The sequence below is a fragment of the Perissodus microlepis genome, chromosome 15 (assembly GCF_051167445.1).
Source record: "Perissodus microlepis isolate ML-2025 ecotype Zambia chromosome 15, ASM5116744v1, whole genome shotgun sequence".
Taxonomy (NCBI): domain Eukaryota; kingdom Metazoa; phylum Chordata; class Actinopteri; order Cichliformes; family Cichlidae; genus Perissodus; species Perissodus microlepis.
In genome coordinates this window covers 15,189,109-15,207,095 of record NC_140475.1, presented here as the reverse complement: position 1 = coordinate 15,207,095, position 17,987 = coordinate 15,189,109, and the positions used below count along the sequence as shown (strand labels likewise).

General features: G+C 42.3%; 1 protein-coding gene across 4 annotated transcripts in view; it reads right to left on the bottom strand.

Annotated features, from left to right (window-relative positions):
• Positions 1-17,441, bottom strand: part of LOC146371940 (brain-enriched guanylate kinase-associated protein) — a 35,324-nt gene extending 17,883 nt beyond the window's left edge. Inside the window, exons 1-3 of one of the 4 annotated variants that reach the window (XM_084954238.1) lie at positions 17,274-17,441; positions 17,030-17,067; positions 3,660-3,857 (exon numbers count right to left, since the gene is read on the bottom strand). In XM_084954238.1, coding sequence (XP_084810364.1) covers positions 3,660-3,757 — 98 coding nt within the window. In that variant the 5' untranslated portion in view covers positions 3,758-3,857; positions 17,030-17,067; positions 17,274-17,441. Of the gene's footprint in view, positions 1-3,659; positions 3,858-16,592; positions 16,928-17,029; positions 17,108-17,273 lie in introns of those variants that run through there. The other 3 variants (XM_084954239.1, XM_084954237.1, XM_084954240.1) reach the window with 3 other exon arrangements.
• Positions 17,442-17,987: the final 546 nt, after the last annotated feature.

Sequence of the window (17,987 nt, the reverse complement as noted above, 5' to 3'; positions counted from 1 at the left end):
GACTTCATACAGAACCTCATTGGGTATAAATGAATATTTCCGCTCGATCATTTCTCAGTGGTTTTGTCTAAATGTCTCTTTTAATTTCCCCATTAAAGGCAAATTACAACACAGATGCACCAGATATGTGCAGGAGACATGGACACAGAGGACGACTTTGGTTAAAGTAGCTATGTTTGGTATATCCACACTAAGCTTAGAAAAAAAATTTGAGCTGAACTAAAAAAGGTGACTCATGAGCACTATTATAGGCCACTATAGACCACTATTATTACACCTGTTATTATGGACCACTATTTGTGTACTGAAAAGTGTTTTTTATGGTTAAAGACCATTATTTGTGCATTAGTGTCATTTTTTTAGCAGCTATCTCATTTCAAAGGGTTGAATGACCATATTGTGTTCCTATCCTCTGACCTAGATAGAAGTGTTACAACAGTTGTTCGGTTTAGGGGAATAAGGATAAGGATGCTAAATAAGAACCCAGACACACAGTACAGGGTGGGCCATTTATATGGATACATCGCAATAAAATGGGAATGGTTGATGATATTAAAGTCCTGTTTGTGGCACATTAGTATATGTGAGGGGGCAAACTCCTCAAGATGGGTGGTGACCATGGTGGCCATTTAGAAGTCGGCCATCTTGGATACAACTTTTGTTTTTTTAATAGGAAGAGGGCCATGTGACACATCAAACTTATTGGTAATGTCACAACAAAAACAATAGTGTGCTTGGTTTCAACGTAACATTATTCTTTCATGAGTTATTTACAAGTTTCTCTTTGTTCACAGCCATTGACATGTCGAAGAGGTTAACACGTGAGGAGCGGATCGAAATTGTGTTGATATCTGGTGAACGCAGTAACCGGGTCATTGCAGCAGATTTCAATGCAAGACACCCTACGAGACCACCCATCTCCCATGCTACAGTTAGCAAACTGCTTGCTAAGTTTTGTGAAACTGGTTCAGTGTTGGATTTGCCAAAATGTGGACGCATGAAAACTGTCACTAATGAAGAAACATCAGTGGCTGTCCTAGCTTCATTCAGCAAGAGCCCACAGCGTAGCACTCGCCGCATGTCACTGGAGAGTGGCATTAGTCGAACATCCCTTCGGCAGATATTAGCTACTCACAAATGGCACCCTTACAAACTCCAGCTACTGCAGCATCTCAACGAGGATGACCCAGATCGGCGCACAGAATTTGCAGAATGGGCAAAACAAAAATTGTAACAGGACCCTCAGTTCACGCAGAAGATTCTGTTCAGTGATGAGGCAAACTTTTATGTGAATGGTGAAGTTAACAAACAAAACCACTGCTATTGGTCTGACACTAACCTACATTGGATGGATCCCTCCAAGACTGTTGGAACAACAAAAGTGATGGTTTGGTGTGGTATATGGGGTACAACGATAGTGGGTCCATTCTTCATCAATGGAAACCTCAAGGCCACTGGATATTTGAAATTGCTACATGATGTGTTTCCCTCTTTATGCACTGAAGCTGGCACGTTCCCTGAGTTTTTCCAGCAAGATGGTGCACCACCACATTATGGGTGCCAGGTCCGAGCATTCCTAGATGAACAGTTTCCTGGAAAGTGGATTGGTCGTCGTGGGCCAGTTGAATGGCCCCCAAGGTCTCCCGATCTGACCCCCTTAGACTTTTATCTTTGGGGTCATCTGAAGGCAATTGTCTATGGTGTGAAGATACGAGATGTGCAGCACCTGAAACTACGGATACTTGATGCCTGTGCTGGCATTTCTCCTGTGGTGTAGCTATCAGTATGTGAAGAGTGGGAGAAGAGGGTTGCATTGACAATCCAACACAATGGGCAGCACATTGAACACATTTTATAAGTGGTCAGAAACTTGTAAATAACTCATGAAAGAATAAAGTTACGTTGAAACCAAGCACACCATTGTTTTTGTTTTACATCACCAATAAGTTTGATGTGTCACATGGCCCTCTTCCTATTGAAAAAACAGAAGTTGTATCCAAGATGGCCGACTTCTAAATGGCCACCATGGTCACCACCCATCTTGAGGAGTTTGCCCCCTCACATATACTAATGTGCCACAAACAGGACTTTAATATCACCAACCATTCCCATTTTATTACGGTGTATCCATATAAATGGCCCACCCTGTACTATAGACCAGTTGGTAACCCCTGGCAACTACAGGTCGCTAGAGAAAAATGTGTAATTCTTAGCCAGCTGTACCAAAAACCTCCTTGCATTTGCTTACAAAAGCTGCTCAAAGTTGCACTTTTTGAAATGTGTCGGTTGGAGCAGTAAGGCGGTGGTTTTATTTTGATGGGGAATGGTGTCTTTTTCTGGTTTGTGTATCATGTTTTTAGCTTCACTACCACTTGGCGAGTATTCGCAGGGTGTTTGCAGACAAGTCAGCATGTTACATGTGGTCAACACAGCAATCACAGCAAGGTTTGTGGTGCAGCGCTCTCTTTGGTGCAGCTTTCATCTGGTCAACAAGCACTCAGCAACTGGCTGGAGAATATTAATTTTGCCCTAGTAACCAGAGGTTGCCAGGAGCTCAAGGCCTGTGTCAGTGAAGCATTGGTGGATTAAAACTGAATACCACCACTGTCCAATGTTACAATAATAAAAGCTGAATACAGTTTACTGTCTTAAAGTCCAGTGTTTTGTCAACCCATCCATCCACCCCATCTTCTCCGCATGTAGACTTTGTGGCTCTATAAATATCACCTCACGTCTACCTTTTCTTGTCTTCTCTGCCACAAATAAATGCAGCTAGATCCTTGCACAAACTCGCAATGTTTTGTTTTTCTTAAAGAATAACAAGAAGATACATAATGCAGTGCTCATATTCTCTCAGATTGATTCCTCTGTATTAGATATGGATTGCTTCTATTTTTAAACCAATTAAGTTTTATTTTATGAAAAACTGAGCATCTGAATTATTCATTTCCACTTTTTTTTTTAGCAAAGCAACATAATATCTTATCAAATTTAGAACTTATTTTTTTCTAGTGTTAGGTAAGTTGTGCTTCTGTAAAAGTAGTTTACGTTCTCTTTTTAAGCCTTTTTTTATGCACTCAGATTGAGTATCCTGCCTCAAGCACAGCTCTAGTCTCCCTTTACTCGACTGTAAATACAAAAGTGCTAAATACTAAATAACTTCTAGCTTCAGTCTAACTTCAGACTGAAAGTGGGATAGTGTTTATGTTTTATGGAACTGTGTCAGTGAGTAGAGAAAACCTGCCCACAGAGTGATTCAATGAATGTCTCAAATGACTGAGTGACATTTGAGTGCCGCATTATCCAAGCAGCCCCCACCTCCTCGCCTCATGCCTCTCTGTGATTGGTTGGAATCATCAGGGGAAAACAGATGTTTGTTGTTTGGTAGAGGATGAGTTAATGTGAAGTAGCTCCAGGGATGTTAAATCCCCCATTAGTGACCTCCTCGGTGAACAGGAGCTGAGTCAGACATAATGAGTGTTTTCATTCCAGCGAGATGAGATGACGAGGCAGCGTGACTTCTGGGCTTGGAGAGGCGGGATGAGGCTGCTTTAGCACCTCTGGATGGCGAGAGGAGACACCTCGTGGGCGGATGAACGGACAAACAGATAAAAAACGAGGATGGATGGAAAGATGGTGTCTGAGACGTTCACTCTTACCTCTTTTTCGGGTGTTTGCCGCCATTTCGGGGGACTTTTAAGGCGGTTTTGCCAATGTATATCTTTTTCATGGTTTGTCTGTGTTCCTTCCCTCTCATGTGTTTAAAGGGCTTGACCACAGGGAGACAGCATTTATGTTAGTTTTCCAAAGGAGACCAGCTAAGTCTGGAATTAGTGAGTGATCTATCTGTGTTGACCCTGCCAAACAAAGCAAACAGACAGGATGGCAACTTTTAGTAAGGACACATCAAGCAGGACAAAACTGATGTTAAGATCTGTGGACAGATTCTGTTGGTGATATTCATATGAAAGAACCCATATTATTTTTTAAAGGGCCTGTAGTTGTATGTAGGGGATCTGCTCCTAAAAATAACAAATAAAATAAATGCATTACTTTTCTCATAATTTTTCTCACATGCTGCACCTCCTCTTCTCACCTTCTGTCTGAAATGCTCTTTAGCTCCAGTCTATTTAAGGCCTCTCCCCCTGAAAACCTGAATTTGCTATGATCCAACTTTCTCTCATTCTACATAAAACCCCTTTTGAGCACAGAGCACACATAGCAACGTTTGCAACTTTCCCCTCCGGATATTGCATCAAACTGAAAATAATTCACTGGGTCTTCAGATGCCATGAAGATTCATGCGTTCACTCTTAGTACCCGACACCAGAACATTTGGTGTGCTTTGCTCATGGCTGAGATATTTTGGAGAATATGTGCCAAAACTAGCCACTCTTATACCACTGTTATGTAGATGAGTAACAGAAAGTCTGGAAAAGTCTGGACTACAAATGAGGCATAAGAAGGACTTCAATAGCTTTTCTTTGTGGGTGAGAATTACTCTGTTTGGTGTTGACTTTGTCTTTTTAACTGTGCAAACCCCTGTGTAGAAGACTAAATGACATGGAAATCCCATTAAGCATAATGTGGACACTTTAATGGCAAATATCCCACGAGTTTTGTCCCGTTTCCTTAAATTCAAGGCACTAAATTCAGAGTAAAGACCATTTTTGTCTTACTTCTTCCACTGACGGTGCACAACGTTTCCTGCAAAGAAACAGCGGAAGCGAAAATGAGAAGTAAAACTGTCTGAGACATCAGCCGTAAATGTCAAGCTTTGGACTCAGTCCTTCAGACATAAAGAGCAAGGGATTCCTTTCAGCTTTCTAGCAAAGTTCAGCTACCATATGAGGCGAATCCATTAAAGGAGAGGGAATATATACGCTCACGGTTTGAACACTCATTAACTCAAATATCCAATCAATCACATGGCAGCAGATCATTGTAGTAACGCATGTAGACACAGTCAAGATGACCTGCTGATGTTCAAATTGAGCATCAGAATGAGGAAGAAAGGTAATTTAAGGGACTATGAACATGAGGTAGTTGTTGTCGTGGCAGGGTTTTCTGAGTCATCAACCCAATATCACAGCAAAGCATGTAATAGACCTGCTGGACCATCCTGTGGATGCCACGCTTTGCCTCTCCTAGGTGTGAAATGGAATTAAATTGTAGTACCAGTAGAGGGCGATAGTTTATTTAAAGCCAACAAGTTAAACTGACCAAAGTAGGAGTGAAGTACAATCCAGGCTCCTTCTATTCCACGTAATATTAAGCTACGTGGCTGATATGTGTTTACGTGTAAATGTGTTTCATTAAAAGTTCGTCCATGACTGTTTTTATGTTGCTTTTAAGTACATTATCGCCCTCTGCTGGCACTGAAAAGTGCTGCAACTTAAGCATGCCTGTCCATTTCATGCGTAGGAGAAGCAAAGCATGACATTCACAGGATGGACCAGTGGGTCTATTACACGCTTTGCCGGTATACTGGGTTAAAGTACTTCAGAAACTGCTGATCTGCTGGGATTTTCCCACAAACCCAACTCTAGGGTTTAAAGAGAAAGCATTTGACAACATTTGTTGACTGTGATACAAAAGCAACAATCACTCATGAAACAAAGGTATGCAGAAGAGCATCTCTAAACAAGCTACTGATCAAACCTTTACACAGATGTGCTACGGTAGCAGAAGACCATACTGGGTGCCACTCCTGTCAACTAAGAACAGGAAACTGAGGCTACAATTCATACATGCTCATTAAAACTGGACAACAGAAGCTTGGAAAAACATTCCCTGGTCTATGAATCTCGATTACTAAAATGACATTCAGATGGTAGGATCAGATTTTGGCGTACAGCATGGATCCATCCCGCCTTGCATGATTCAGGCTGGTGGTGTAATGGTGTAGACAATGTTTTCTTGGCACACTTTGGGCCCCTTAGTACCAGTGAAGGAATGTTTCCAGCACCTTGTTGAATCTGTGCCACAAAGATTTAAGAGCGTCCAACCAATTAATATTAAGATGTACCTAATAAAGCACCTGGTGAGTACATTCTGTGTATATTTTTATTTCTTAAATTAAAGGCTCCCACAAACAGCTTGTCTGCATTTTCTTCTAAAATCTAAGTTCCCCCCCACTCAGTTTAGGGAACATTTGGGGAACTGAAAACCTGATTTTGAATGAGAAGTATTCTTTTGTGACCACAAATGCTGTATATTAAAAGAAAAAATGTTAACAGTTTGACATGGAAAAACACGCAAAGAAGCACTAAGCTGCCTCATCACTCACACGCTGTGTGAGTGTGGTTTGATGAAATTTTGAAAGCACTCTGGAAGATAAGCAAACAACCCCCACAACTGCCTTCATACAAAAAATGAAATGTTTGAAACATTTGTCTATATCTTTTTAAAAAACCTAAATGTTCACAAAACTTTTCTACATTCTTAAATATTGTATTTAATGCTGAATCCCTTTGCTTGTGGTCAGGAGCCATTAGACAAAATCTGTTGGAGGTTAAAAAAAAACTGCTTCTGGGTCCTGGCAGGACATAGACTTGTTTCATGTCACTAGTGGTGGGGGAAAGTCTCCTGTGACAGGCGGATATCAGACTTATCAGTAACAAACATCCCTTGCAGACTCAGTGTCTTCATCTCGTATATGTCCAAACACAAAGAAGAGGAGCTGACACATCCAGGCAGTGTGAATGAAGGAGTTTGACAAGCCTGAAAGACTGAAAGTCTTTTGTATAAATATTTCCTCCATCCCTCCAGTCCTCTGCGCCTTGGTGGCGTCCGCAGCACAGGTGCAGCCTTCAGCACACGGACAAATAGCGCATGTTATTGAATGAGACAGGCTGTCAAAGCTTGATCAAAGCTCCTCTGATCCGAGCAGCGGGCTGACCATCCGGGAAGGAAGCAATGACTGACTGTGGATGGGACTGCAGCGAGTTACAGCTCATGTTTGGGGTGTTGTACCCACTGATACTGTGTACACACACGCACGTATTATGAAATAAAGAAACATGTTGATCTACTAATGCCCAGTTGTTGGGAGGTGACTTCTGCTACTGGCTGAGAAGGCAGGGAGACATGTACTCCTCCAGATGGTGACAGCTCACTACCGCCACTGGAGCCTTCACTCCAGCTGCTCCCCTCTGAGTCATACCAGCTTCGAATATATGTGCGCGCGCGCGTGTGTGTTTAAGATTTGGCAGGTGCGAGCATGTATTTGAGAGCATTAAAGTGGCAGAAATGTGTGAGTTTATCCATGCAGGTGTACGCTTGATTGTCCGTTTGCATATGTACACATTTGTTTGCATCTATAAGTCTAGGTGTGTTCCTGCTTGTGCGTTCGTATGTGTGTGTGTGCCTGTGTTTACTCTGCGGCACAAGCTCTGCCTATTCAACCTCCTTCTCCCAGGCTTGAATTAAAGTAACGCTGTCTGCCATAAAAGTGAAAAAGGACAGCTGTTAGCGACACGTCTCAGGCCCCATCAGGCGTCCGCTGTCAAAACGCCAACGCACAACCGCGCACGCAACACCCTCGCTCATTCACTCGCTTGCTTGCTTCTTCGTCTTCCTTGTGCCCATCCTCACACTGCAGCAAAACCTTACAAGGGGCTCGTTCGGATGGCGGTGCCTGCCACCCACTCGTGCCACGCTGACATTCGAGAGCATTGAAAAGAAGAGGAAGAGGGAGGTGGTAAAAGAGGAGGAGGGCATTAAAGTTGTGGAATGAGGGAGATGGAAAAGTAGAGGGGTGTGTGTGTGTTTGTGTGTGTGTGGGGGGGGGTTGCTAGCCAGAGTATTTACAATAAAGCCAAAGACATTAAAGAGGAAGTGAGCTTTGCCAAATTACAAAGGAAAAGCAAAGAGAGCGGGTGTGAAGTCTCTGCTGAAAAGTCATCATTTCTTTACCTCCTTCCTCTCCTTTTCCTTGCCTCTTCCGTCAATCTCTTTCTTCCTTCCTGGCTTCCTGATTGCGTCTACCTTTCAGCAAGATTGGCTCTCAGGAAAAACCCTTATCACAGGCCCAGACCTCAGCATTAGAGCGGGGGAACCCGAGTGGCTGACTCATCCAGCAGCAGGGAAAGAAGGCAGAGATGATGCTCTTTCTGGCCCCTGTGCCTTCGGATTAACAACCTGCAGTAGTCACTCAGTCCAATGGCATGTACAGTATGACTCAACCACCTCACAGACAAAAATCAGCTTTCAAATTAGGGTGCTATTCTGTCAGTGTGTGGGTTTATGTCTTAGCTGTTTCTCGGTCCTGCATTGATTAACTCTGGAGCAGACACCTAAGTAGTTTCACAGCAACTACCAACATCATTAGCGGCAGCAGGGGATAATGACCCGCTGAACGGATTTCACGTGCTGCTGATGGCACCCGGCACAGGGGAGTGTGAAATCACGACAACATCCCGAGAGGATTTTAGAATGAGCGGAAGAGGTGATGGAGGCTCGCCGATCCCAAATACAAACAGTTCTGTTCTGCCAAAACTGAAGGAGTGAACACAGAGAACAGAGTCCAACATCAACCACAGAATAAGCTGCAGGCAGACATTTAGACGTAGAAAATGGCACCGCGTTAAAGAGAGGGTTTGATACAGGCACCGGTATAATGATGAAATGCAAAGCTAGAGAACTGGTTTGAATGTTATCTGTTTATTTATCTTCCAAGAGTGCCTCTACCACTTAATACATTAACACTTTCCCTACCAGAGTATTGTTTTCAGCATACCACTCATTTGTGATTCCCTAATTATTCAAGCCTCCCCACGGCATTTTTGTTCAGGGAATATATAAACACATAATACCCTCGGCTGTCACTTCATTATGTATACCTGTTCAGCTGCTTGTTGATGCAAGTATCTTGTCGGCCACTCATTTGGCAGAAACTCAATGCATGTATTCATGTAGACATGGCCATTAGAAGATTAGGAATTGTTGTATGATGGTTGTAAACACCATGAAAGCATGGATTCATCCTCACTTGTATCAACGGTTTAGGCTGCTGGTGGTGTAATGGTGATTGCGTTTCTCATTTTTGGACCATTCTCAGTAGATCCTAGTAGATCAGCAGCTTCTGAAATACTAAGTCCAGCTGATACAAACAAGCATGTCACATTGAAACCCTCTCTCTTCCCCTTTCTGATTCTCTGTTTGAACTTCAGCTTCACCCCATTCCTGCAAACGTAAAAATGCTTTGAGCTGCTGCCATGTGATTGGCTGTTAATGAGCAGTTGAATGGTGTACCTAATGAAGTGGTCAGGTAGGTATGTTGGGTTTATTTAGGCTTATTGTGCTTTTGACTGAGTGCATTTGGGCAGTCCCTGGAAGAAATTTGTTTTCCATGTCCGAATCAAAAATGTGATATTTGAATGCCAAATAAATAATAAAAAAAAAATAAGAAGCCACATCCTTGGCCACGGCCATTTTTCTACTTTGCCATTTTAAAGAGCGTGATCAAATCCACTCAAGAACTGAACTGCTTCTATTCTTGCCCATGCTTCAAGTCTTGATCAAGTTTTATTTAATGGCTTTGCAGTTTTTACAGAATCCTGCTGGAAAACAACACAATACATGACACAGATCATTTAAATGACTCTGCAAATACTTCTTTCACCTTGAGGAACTACAGAAATAGCTTTCAAATTTGCAAATAGAAATAATAAAAAGATAAAATTCAAGCTAGGAGAATCAGAGTGGCAAAAACAATGACCTACGCGTTCCTAAAAAAACAAACCCGCACACTGAGCGCATTAAAAACATAAAAACATGCTGCTCTACAAAAAAAAAAAAAAGAGCTCATCCTTCAGACAAGATACTCATAGTGCCAGCGAAGCCTTCCGAGAGCAGTCCTAGCAAAGATGCTGAGATCACGTCTTTCTCGACCCAGAATACACCCTCTCACAATAACCCCAACTTTTAAACTCTTTCACAAGTTGAAACCAAAGTTTTCCCGCTGATTACTTTGTTCCATCTCAGTGGTTCTGAATTACTTTCACAATTTAAATTTTCCCAGAAAGGATGAGAGCAGAAAATAAATAAATAAATAAAAGCATTTCTGTCCACAGTCTTTTCATTTTTATCCATTTATTTATTTATTTTGCTGGTTGGAAAGAGGAAAGAAAATACAGCTGTGAAAATGCTGTTGTGGTGCAAAAAAACAAGGCCAGTGTTTGCCACGTTTGCAACCACAACCAAAAGCAGACGGGATGGAAAAACACAAGCGGCTTTCAAACGGGTTCAGCTCATTAAAAATAGAACAGACACAAACACACATGGATGCACGTGCACACATGTGTATACACACACACGCATGCACAGCACGCCACCCACCATCGCAGCATGCTGTTTACGAGTGGAGCTCGAATGGACAGGTAGTGATTAGATGCAACAAAGGAACAACCTCTGCATATCTAGCCTGCAGTGTAGTGCTCTGTGTTTCTGTGCGTGTATGTGTGTGTGTGAGTTTCCTCAGCATTTACCTCGTGCACTTATACACAGATGTACTTACTGGTCCATCCATAACTCTCAAGAGGCTGCCTAAAAAGCCTCAACTCAGGGATGCATGAATGGATCTTTAAAAAAAACACAGAGAGGCACTATATTGGGAAGACGCAATATAGCACTAATAACTTTACAGCATAGCCCCATTAATGTAGCGGCTTGGAAAGAAAACAAGGGTAATCTGTGACCTCCAGCTTGACCGAGGCAAACAAGCTGCAGACATTTGCTTGAAAAGCTTTAATTTATCTGTTTAATTTTCTTCTAAACTCTCACAGGTTGATACTCTTTATTACAAAGGTCCCTGCAGTTTGGCTTTTAAATGCTTTATGGCTTGGTTAAAAAAGAAGGTTTTGAATAACAGTTCAACATTTTAAGAAATGCATTTATTTGATTTGAGAAGATGGGTTCTACAATTGTATCTGTCCAACAGCAATGTAACCTCTTGTGCAGGCATGAGTTTGTGTCAGACTTTTAACAGATTGGGATTTTACATGGCATCTGCTATTTTCACAGGCATGCTAACTAGATATTTAGCCCACAGCCACTGAACTGACATCTCATCTGGAGCTGCGTATCTTAAAATCTTGCATGATTCCTACGATTAGTACAAAAACGTGTTTTTTATATGTTGCGTTCATTTTATATGCCAATCAGCCGCAACATTTTAAGCACAGAGAGGTTAAGTGAACGATGACAGATAAGATACCCCATCAAGTTGCAAAAAACTGCTCTAGAAGGGACAGGAACAGATCCAGAACCTAATCCAATTTGATCACCCAACAAGCCAACAAGCCACCCTTTCAGCGCACAGGAATCAAAATATCTGGTCCAATATCCTGATGCCCAGCATGACGGAAAACCCCTACAGGTCTCAGAGTGGTGTCTCGTATTCATGTAGTGTAAAGTACGCTTGCCCTATTTTTATGGAAAGGGTAAAAAACAAAAAAAGGGATTTATAATTTGTTTTGTCTCAGCGTCTTGATGACTTGTGCTCACTGCCGGGTTTTACATCTTACATCTAGTTGTAAGAAAGGTAAGCTTGCATGTGTCTCTGTGATGCCAGAAACATCTGACAGAACAAGCCATAGAGCCCAAAATCATAACCCAGAGGAACCAAAAGATCCAGTGCAATGTCCCGATGACTGGTGTCATTTTTAGCCTGGCGATTCATTTTACATGCACCTTCTTTAGAAATCCTTCAAATTAGCCTATTTGATATTAAGCTTTAGAGCTGCTTGTGTTGTTGAATTTTGTTATAGTAAGAGCAGAAACCTTGTACTTGTACTGTATCTATGTGACACTAGCAACTTCTAAAAACACGTTTGAGAATTTTATCCAAAACTCCTTCCCTTGCAAATGAAAAGCATTACAAACCACTCTTATGCAGGGGTTATGCAAAGGTTAGCAACCATTTAGTGAATACTGCTGTATCTTTATAGGCTGTATATAAAAGACAGATTTCTGGGTCTGAAAATGAACAAGTTTAGCATTATAGTTCTGTGCTAAACACTATTTTAGCTCACTTACCAGCTATATTTTAGCATTACCATTCTTTGTCATTGGCTTTCACAGTGGCTTCTGTTCAGAAAAAATCTAACTCTCACTTTAAAATTCATTAAAATGGTGTCACTTCCATTGACCACAAACTGACCTACAATGCCGATTACTATGCAAATGTCCAATTCAAGTCAAATTACAAAAAAATTGAGTTATAGCCGCTGTCATATTAGGCAGGCTTCATCACAATGAGGAATAAATCTGGACCAGCACAACCTGACCGCTGGTGGTGAAGAAGGCAAAGGGGAGGAGAAATAATGGGGTTAAGATAATAAGATAGGCTTAATGGCCCCCGGGGGAGCTCTCAGAGCTTCAGGATAGAGAGACCTACAGACAGTGTGGGAGAGAGAGGCTGACTGGTCAGACCACAGAGGACAGTGGAGAGCATCAGTCTGTCAGAGCAACACTGTCCACTTCAGCAGGTCAAAACTAAGTTCTCGCCTCTTCAGAGCAGCCTCTCTCCCACGCCGCTTTCAAACACGTCCTCTCTGTTGCTCTAACATCTCTCTATCTATAATGATCAGCCAAAACTCCCATTTCAGAACAGCTCAGGGAATCTGAAGGTGCCCTGAGGTCTTCGTAGTTTTCACCATTCTGACTTAAGGGACACTCCATAGAATTGCAACAAAAGTCTGTTAATTTTCCAGCTGTTTCAAGCCACAAATAGTCATTTCTCGGAAGGAGAAAAACAAAGTTATGTAAATATACTGCAAGTTTTATGTATCTGCAATCGATAAACAGCACCCACCACAGTGAGGTCCCAGCCAGAGCTTCATTTTGGCAGCATTTTACACGTGTTTATTGTGGAGAATTCCTCAGACTGCCAACGGGATGGACAAAAGTACAGTTCTGTTTATTTTGGAGCTGGATGGGTCAATAATGTTGCTGTTTGGAGGGGGAAGGAGGAACACTATATGGAAAAAAGTGCACATATACATTATACCTAAAGGAGCTACCTAAGGAGTTTGATAATGATCGTGGTCTACTGCTTTGTGGTTCAACTTTGCATTAATACTACTGAGAGTTGATCATGGAATATGCCACAATGGGGGTGGCATCCTATTACAGTACTACGCTTGAATTCAGTGAGCTCTTTCACAAATGAAACCCATTCATTCACAAAATGAAAGGTTGTAAAGGCAGACTACGTGACCACATGGTTGATTTTATAAACCTGAGACTGAAAACCTGAATTCAACTATTAAAAGATGTTGCTCCTATATGGACAAGAGATTGTATCCATATAGCGTATCTCATGCTGATCCAGTTTATGGGTATTAGTAGTAATATTTTTGAACAGCTTGAGGTTTGTCTCATAATTGTGAGTTTAAATGACTCACTCTGAATGCCAATGATGTCTTGCATATAGTAGGCTATATTTTTTGTTATCTACCTTGGGATATAAACTAGCCATTTTGCTAAAATCTGTAATGTTTCTGTCTCATACAGTATTTTGAGACTAATGTCCATTAACGGGTGACATCTCTATGAAATAAACCAGTTTAAAAGAAACCAGAGTTGCTATGGAAAAGGATGGATTGGTACAAAATGGCCTTCCAAATGCATTCAAGTTAACAGCTGGCAGAACAAATGGGGAAAGCCCCTATTTGTCCTCTAGGTAGGCGTTCCTATAGCGATGTAATATTGCGTGAAAACTATGAATACACATATGAATATGATCACAAGCAGCAGATCTTTTTGTCAATCCTCTGACTCCCACAACCTGCCATCACTGTTCTGGAAATGTTTCAACGCAAACAATCTTGCCCTTGTCGGAGTCACTCTGGTGTTCACCTTGCCCCATTTCGGCACCATTTATCCACCATGTTGACTTTGAAAACTGTTCGCTAACCTGCGACAACATCCCAGACGCTGACAGGTGCCTTTGCTATAACATAAACATGGCCGTTTGACTCATTTATAATAGAGCAGCTGCCCAGTATTCTATATGTATTATTAGCATCAAATAGAAACAATAATAACTGAAACACAGCACAAACAGCGACTACCACATGAACAAGCAGAGAAAAACCTTCCAGTTGGCAAATTTAAGTTCAAATTAAACGGCAGTGGAAGACTTCAGGAGAGCCTTTTATTTGTGTTCTTGCCAAGAATTAGATGAGAAAACTGATATCACTCTCATACCACTGGCAGCCAGTCTGGATTAGGAAACAGGCAGCGTGGCTCTGTCGCAAGGAACCAAGTCCACAAAGCAGCACGAATGAAACTCAATAATTGACATGTATCGTGTTCATTTGAGCTGTGGAATAACCAAGCTATAAAAACTACAAGCTGCTGTTTCACGTTTGGCTTTTGTGCAGATTAAATGAACAAGACGGGACATGTTAATTAGTGAGCTTCAGAGGAGTAGGAAGATTCGGTTTACCTTCAGATCGAGGCCGAGACATTATCGCGGACTAACTGAGCTTTTTTAAAAGAAAACAAAAAACACAAGTGCAGAAACATAATGAATACAGATCCCTCCCTTTAGGGCACAAAGGGTCACTGAATGACTTAATGACTAAAAGAAAAAAATCTGTGGTCTTCAAAGTCACCAGAGTTCAAGCCAAGTGAACACCTGGCAGGTCACGTGTTGGATAACTCTCTCCACCACCATCATTAACACATCAAATGAGTGAGTGCCTATTTATAGCTCATATCCCAGTAAGCATTTAAGCTCTTATCTGGCCTCTTCATGACACTTTATGTTGTTCTTTCTTTAATCTGTATATATCTAAAAAGATCTACTTAAAAACAGGCTTAAAAAGACCAAGATATAAAGTGCAGGATACATTCTGAAACTTAACAGTGTGAAGCACCTTTTAATCGCCTTCTCTTCCTGTATAATGAGGGTTCTTAATGTGCATACATTATTCTGAAATTATATCCAGTCGCAGTGGGTTTGATGGAAGAAAAAAAATGTCATCAATCAGCATCCTAAAAATCTAAAAACTAAACCCAGACTTTTGTTTTACTGCCTCTCAAGGACGTCACTTCCATCACCGCTCACCGAGACAGCGGCATAATAATTTTGCTCAATCTTTGGCTGTCAATCATGCTTTTTAAAAAGCGGTATCAATCTTATATTTAAAATAAAACCCTTCACACTGTTATTCATCCGCTAGAGTATTCTGACAACGATTTTTTTAAACTCCTTGAAACTTTAAATCTGTTTAATCCACCCGAGGTCTCCTCTGCGTTGGAGCTCCAATGTGTCGCTATGCAAAATTTACATCTCCATCTCCAAGGCCCCGACACATGAGCCCGGACAAGAGAGGGACAGGGATTGCGAAAGAGGAAGAGAGAGTGAGCGAGAGAGCAGGAGCAACGGAGTGTGAGAGATTTCAGGACATTTCATCATTTAGACTCGAAGGCATCTCGCAGATATGGGGGGGGGGGGGGGAATGAAGAGGTAGGGTCAGACTCTCAGGTGGGTCCTGATTTCTCTTTAACCCCATCACAGCTTGCTTATAGGCTACAGGTGACCTGGTTTCCTATGCAAAAAGCGAGCAGAATAGACACAGGGCTACCCCCCTCTTATTTCGGCACAGCTGCTATAATTCAATTAAAACTGTGACACAGAGGTGAGGACAATTGATGCCTCCTATTAAAGAAACACCCCGTCAAGATTAATTACCCCTCGTCGCCTGGTTAAATGGCTTTTAAACTGTAATCTTCCTGAAATCGTAATAACACCATCGGTAATCTAACACAAAAGGAAAAGCTTGGGATCTGTTTTCATCTGAGCCGGATTAATAATGGTTCATTAGTACTGGTATTAATTAAAACATGTCTACTGTAGGCCAGTGAGGTGCAAAACAGAGAGTGGGAGGTAGAGAGGGGGAGGAAGTGGCCCCTGCATCTCGTCATGTTTCCGCTGCTGCTCTAATTTCTCTGAAATACTTAAATCAGAAAAGTGGGCGAGCACCTGCAATTTTGTAATGAGCTCATTAAAATCCGTCTACACCAGCACACGCTCACGTTTGTGTTTTTTTGACTGTCATGTTGAAACACATACAGATCAGAGCTGCTCTTGCTTAAGTATTCGTGGTGGCAAAACAGCGTTATCATGCAGAGTAATTAATCAGTGTTACAGGTGCATTCCGACAGGTGACAGTCCAAAAATCACACAGAAACCAATGTGTAACAGTCGTGGATGGACATTTTGGGAACCTTAAAAGATTCAAGATTATTTCAAATAAAAATAAATAAATAAAAAAAAACTCCTGATTGATCTGTTGGGAAAAAAGCTTTTACAGTAACGCCATAGTCACTGCAGCGGATTTCCAGCCAAGAGGTTCCCCGCATGGAACCGTGTCAGCCTTCTTCTGCAAAATACACCCTTTTATCTTTGACAAAGTATCAGAGAAGAGACATCCTTCCTAACAGCACTGCATCAGTAAACAGAGAGCACGGCAAGTGCAGCCACATCACGTACAGATGAGCACATAAACACACATATTCACACGCAACCAAAAGCAGCTTTGTAATCCAAATCAAAGATTCAAACAGTGAAGCAGTACCTTCCGCTCGCGCAGAGCTTCATCCTGAAGACCGAGAGATAAAAATCCTGCTGCCGGAGCCTCGCCGGGGATGGAGAAAACCCCCTCTCTATATGCTATCTGGATTGGTTTACCCAGCTTTCCCTTAAAGCTCGGAGAAAACCCCCAACACATGCACCCACCCCACCACCTCCTCCTCCACCACTAACTGTCGCCGCCACTAGCACCACGCCACTCCAGCAGCAGCAGCAGCAGCGGCAGCAGCCAGGAGGAAAGACAAGAGGGAGTGAGGGAGAGACTGTGCAAGAGTAGAAAGACAGAGAGAGAGAGACAGGAAGAGTGGGAGGGAAGGAGCTTAAAGGAAGAAGACAGGGAGAACGTGGGGGCGTGATGATGGAGTGCTGAAAGATATGTGCAGAAAAGGAGGGAGAGTGAGAGAGGGAGAGGGTGAAGCTTACCTGATGGTGTCTATGCTGTTCATCACTTCATCAGGCATCTAAAGGAAATGACAGCATGTTAGTGGAGCGGACCCATAAAACTGGCCCAGAAGCTGCCAAGTGGAGCACCGTTGCAGCACAAACAGCCTCCACAAAAAAAAAAAAGAAAGAAGAAAGAACGAGAAAAGAAACATACATATTCAGCAAGCACACTCTGTGTTTCCCTATGTGTTTGTTTATGTCCCCACACTCCCCCCACACTCACATCCATGCTCCCTCATCTGCTCCTCTTCCCTTTTTCCCTTACTAGTGAGAAACCCCATGCAACGCTCATCAGACTGCGCCCGGATGTGTACATCTGCGCTCACTTGAGGTGAGAAGAGAACAATCGTACCATACCGGGAGTGCGAGGGGAGAGAGTGAGAAAGCGAGGCGAAGGAAAGGGGGAAGAAAGGGAGGGAGGGAGAGTGAAAACCTCCATTGCAGCCAGACTGCAGATACATGGCAAGCCCCCCCATGAGGGATACTGGCAGCGACTCAGTATCTCTGTCGAGGTGCTGAATCAGAGAGAAGGAGCACAGAGGGAAAGAGAGGGAGGAGGATGTGGAGAGAGACATAGAAAGAAGGGGAAACAAGGGGGAGGTGGGGGGGGGGGGGGTGGAGAGTGGGGGGAACAGGTGGTTCAATCTGTTGAATCTTACACCTCAAGTCCTTGGCTGTTAAGGAGAATAGGTTTTATATGAATCGGCTGCTTTTTTTCATTTTTCTTTTTTTCCGAAAGCGATGAATTATGCATCGATTTGAGAATATTCCCCCATCTCCGTTCAAATTTAGGCCCGATCGAGGGTTGTATCCACGCTGTTATGTTATCATGTTTCATAATTTGACGAATGCTAGAAAGCAGATTTTACCATCTGCACTTAGGGGAGACGTTCATCCATATTTATCTCCTGTAATTAATGAAGGAAGCAGTCGTTGT